The 4,374-nt window shown below is 46.4% G+C and overlaps 1 protein-coding gene across 1 annotated transcript; it reads right to left on the bottom strand.

Moving 5' to 3' along the window:
- Positions 1-3,382: 3,382 nt before the first annotated feature.
- LOC144959535 (uncharacterized) lies at positions 3,383-4,069 on the bottom strand. Its single transcript, XM_078892150.1, has one exon. It carries the CDS (start codon positions 4,067-4,069, stop codon positions 3,383-3,385), a length of 687 nt encoding a protein of 228 aa, XP_078748276.1.
- Between the last annotated feature and the right edge of the window lie 305 nt (positions 4,070-4,374).

Raw genomic sequence — 4,374 nt, 5'->3', positions numbered from 1 at the left:
TCGCCCTCTCCCCACCCCCCCCCCCCCCCCCCCTCTCTCTCTCTCTCTTTATCCTGTAACTTTATTCAGTTGACAAAATTACTTTTAGGGTAACAACTGCAAAATAACAATAAATAACAAAATGTTACTAAAGCTCGCAACACAACATATTAACAATGTATAACACTACATAGCTCCCGCCAGAGCTTTTGTTCATTTGTCATAAATCCAGCCGATCAGGGGGTTTGGATAATCGTCCCCTTTCAGTGCGTTTGGATTCGGTCTGCAACGTTTCCTCATCAGGAAAGATCATACGTTTCTCCTGGTTGGTTGCACCCGTTTTACTCTCTCTCGTGTTCTGTGCTTTCTTCGGTCTTCCCGTTCGTGGTGGTTCATGTACCTGAACAGGTTGATCAATGTCACAGTGTGCGGGTTTTAGTCTGTCGATTGAGACTGAGTCTTCTTTGTTTCCTACTTGTAGTTTGAAAACTTTGTCACCGGTTTCTAGAACTCTATACGGTCCTGTGTACGGAGCCTGGAGTGGTCTTCGATGTCCATCATGACGTATGAACACGTATTTAGCTTTGCTGATGTCCCGTGGTACGAAGCTTGTTGCTTTTTTATGCGTGGACGGAGGAACTGGACGAAGTTGACCCACTTTCTCACGGAGGTTTTTCAACATTTCAGGAGTATTGGTGTTGGGATCCGGACCAGGAACAAAGTCTCCAGGTACTGTAATAGGTGCCCCATATACGAGTTCTGCCGACGAGGTATCGAGGTCTTTTTTGGGGCGGTACGTATACCTAACATCACCCAGGGAAGTTGATCAATCCAGTTTGGTCCTTCTAGTTTCGCTCGAATGGCTTCCTTCATGCGGCGGTGGAAACGTTCAACCAATCCATTTGCTTGGGGATGGTAAGCTGTTGTTTGTTTGATTTGAGTACCAAGGAGTGTGCACACGTTTGACCACAACTGTGAAGTGAACTGTGGTCCTCGGTCTGATGAAATGTTCTCTGGTACTCCGAATCTAGCAACCCAGTGTGCGATGAATGCTCGTGCTATTTCTTCTGTGTCAGTACTGGTAATGGGTATTGCTTCAGGCCATCTGGTAAATCTGTCCACCATCGTAAGCAGATATGTATAACCACGTGAGGGGGGCAGTGGTCCAACCAAATCGATGTTGACATGGCTGAAACGTCCGCTGGGTTTTTCATATTCTCCCAGGGGCGCCCTCGTGTGTCTGTGTACTTTTGCCCTTTGGCATGATGTGCAGGTCTTTGCCCATGCATTGATCTGTTTGGTCATTCCCTTCCATACCATTTTCTGTGAAATTAGTCGGCGGGTAGCTCTGATTCCTGGATGTGAAAGACCATGGATGGCGTCGAACATCTTTCGTTGCCATGATTTGGGAACCACTGGCCGTGCTCTTCCGGTCGATATATCACAGAGAACTGTAGTGCCATTAGTCCCGTAAGAAATGTCTTTCAGTTGCAGGGATGTTTTTGAGGTGCGTAGTGATTGGATCTCCTCATCATTCAATTGAGCTGTTGCCATGGCCTCATAATCTATTCCCTCAGAAATCGCACTGAGACCGAAGTCGTCTGAGGTGTCGTGTTCTACTGTTGTTCTTGACAACGCATCAGCTACTGGATTGTCTTTTCCTGATATGTGTTGGATATCAGTTGAGAATTCTGAGATGGCAGATAGTTGTCGTTGTTGGCGTGCGGATCATGGTTCTGAAACCTTGTTCATTGCAAATGTTAGTGGTTTATGATCCGTGAAAATGGTGAATATTCGTCCTTCCAAGAAGTAACGGAAATGCCGAACGCCACAGTGGACAGCCAGGAGCTCCCGATCAAAAGCGCTGTATTTCTGTTCCGGAGGACGAAGCTGGCGGCTGAAAAAGGCGAGAGGTTTCCATTGGCCGTCAATGTTTTGTTCTAGTACTCCCCCCCCATCGCTATATCAGAAGCGTCTACTGTCAGTGAAGTAGGAGCTGATGTCTGCGGGTGGGACAACATAGTTGCTTGGGCCAAGGCTTCTTTTGTTGACTTGAAAGCGTGTTGTAGGGTATTTGTCCATTGAAGGGGTGCAGATTTTTTTGTTTGACCAGCCAATGCCTTGTAAAGTGGTTGCATTAGTTGAGCTGCTGCTGGCACGAAACGGTGGTAGAAATTGACCATGCCAACAAATTCCTGTAGGCCTGATGTTGTTGTAGGGGTGGGGAATGAGCGAATTGCCTCCACTTTCGCTGGAAGAGGAGTTGCTCCGTGACAACTGATCCTGTGTCCAAGGAAATCAATCTCTTTCACCCCGAAAATGCACTTGTCTGAATTCACCACTAATCCATATTTCTCTAGCCTATCAAAAAGGGCATTCAAGTGTTTTTTGTGTTCTTCTGCATTTTTGCTAGCTATGAGGATGTCATCAAGGTAAACAAATGTGAAGTCCAAACCCTGACAAACTGTGTCCATCAGTCTCTGGAAAGTCTGTGCAGCGTTTTTTAACCCAAAGGGCATCCGGAGGAATTCATAGAGGCCAAATGGGGTTATGATTGCTGTCTTGGAGATGTCCTGCTCGTGGACTGGGATCTGATGGTAACCGCGAATGAGGTCGACTTTTGAGAAGATTTTGCAACCTGATAGTCTTGCTGAGAGGTCTTGTATGTGAGGAATCGGGTAGCGATCTGGAGTAGTAGAACCGTTTAACCTGCGGTAGTCTCCACATGGTCTCCAACCTCCGTTGGGTTTAGGTGCCACATGTAGAGGCGATGCCCACGGACTGTTGGAACGACGTACGATTCCTAGAGCCTCCATGTTGTCAAACTCCGATTTTGCTACTGCTAGTTTGTCTGGTGCCAGACGACGTGCTTTTGAGTGTACCGGAGGGCCCGTTGTGGTTATATGGTGTTCCACAGAATGCTTTGTTGTGGGACATGAAAACGTGGGCGAAGTGAGTGCTGGCCGTGTAGATAACAGCTGAGTGAACTGATTCTCATCGTCAGTTGTGATGATTGAGATGTGTGGGGCTGTATGCTGTGAAGTCATGAGTGAGACTGAAGCATAGGTGCCGCTGTGCATTAGGCGATTGCCCTTCAGATCGACGAGTAGTGAATGAGCCCGAAGGAAATCTGCCCCCAAAATTGGTCTGTTGACGGCTGCCAGTGTAAATGTCCATTCATACTGGTGCGATCCTATGTGTAAGGACAGTTTACGTTGTCCATATGATTTGATGAGTGTACCATTGGCGGCTGCTAACGGGAACCCGTGTTGTCCGCGGCGAAGGTCGTTTGTTGAAGCCGGTAACACACTGATCTCAGCTCCTGTATCGATCAGAAAGTTGCGGCCAGATTGTTTATCATATGCAAACAGAAGGTTGTCCTTGGAGCCGGCCACCATATTGCTTATAGGTGGCCGGCTGTCCAGTTTTCCGAAAATTTGCAAGGAGTGGTGCATTTTGTAGCCTGTTTGCCGAATTTTTGGTGGTACCAACACAAATCCGGGTCGGGTGTCTTATTGTGTTGATGGCGTGGTCCATCTCGTTTGTTGTGTTTGCCTCCTTTCATTGTTGCATTAATGGTAGCTCCGGTGGACATAAAGTGTTTGTCTGTCGCTTTGGCCAGGTCCCGGAGGGTCGGATAATCCTGTTGAGTTACCAAGGATTGGACTTCTGCTGGTAGTTGGCGTAGAAAAACTTCCTTAAAAAGGAATCCTGGTTCTTGTCCTGGAGGGACTATGGCAAGCATTTTGTCCAATAGTTCGCTTGGTTTGGAATCACCCAGACCACCAATGTCTAAGATGCGAGATGCGGCTTCTCTTTCAGAAAGTTTGTAATTGTCTATGAGTCTTTGTTTGAGGGTTTCATATTTGTTAGTGCTTGGTGGGTTGGTCAGGATGTCGAGAACTCTGGTGGCAGTGTCTTGGTCGAGGGATGCTGTGACATAACTGTATTTAGTTACGTCAGCTGTGATTCCTTTAATTGTGAATTGTGCCTCGGCCTGAACGAACCAAATTTGAGCTCTTTGTGGCCAAAAGGTTGGTAGTTTGATGGACACTGCGTTGGCTTCATGGGTATCCTGATTGGTTGGCATGTTGAAGGAAGGGTGTGTTCAATCCTGACGTCGGGGTCACCACTGTAACTTTATTCAGTTGACAAAATTACTTTTAGGGTAACAACTGCAAAATAACAATAAATAACAAAATGTTACTAAAGCTCGCAACACAACATATTAACAATGTATAACACTACAATCCCTGTCTTTCTCTATTTTAATTTGCTGGTATTTTCTTCTTCTCTTTCTCCTCCACTTTCTATTTCGTCTCTCTCTCTCCCCCCCCCCTTCTCTTTATCCCTGTCTTTCTCTATTTTAATTTGCTGCTATTTTCTTCTTCTCTT

Source organism: Berghia stephanieae, chromosome 14, assembly GCF_034508935.2.
Source record: "Berghia stephanieae isolate SIO BIC M18660-M18661 chromosome 14, UCSD_Bste_1.3, whole genome shotgun sequence".
Taxonomy (NCBI): Eukaryota; Metazoa; Mollusca; class Gastropoda; order Nudibranchia; family Aeolidiidae; genus Berghia; species Berghia stephanieae.
This window is presented reverse-complemented; position numbering and strand designations above follow the sequence as displayed.

Coding starts and splice junctions, on each gene's coding strand:
- LOC144959535 (XM_078892150.1), bottom strand. CDS start 4,069: ATGCCAACCAATCAGGATACCCATGAAGCCAACGCAGTGTCCATCAAA.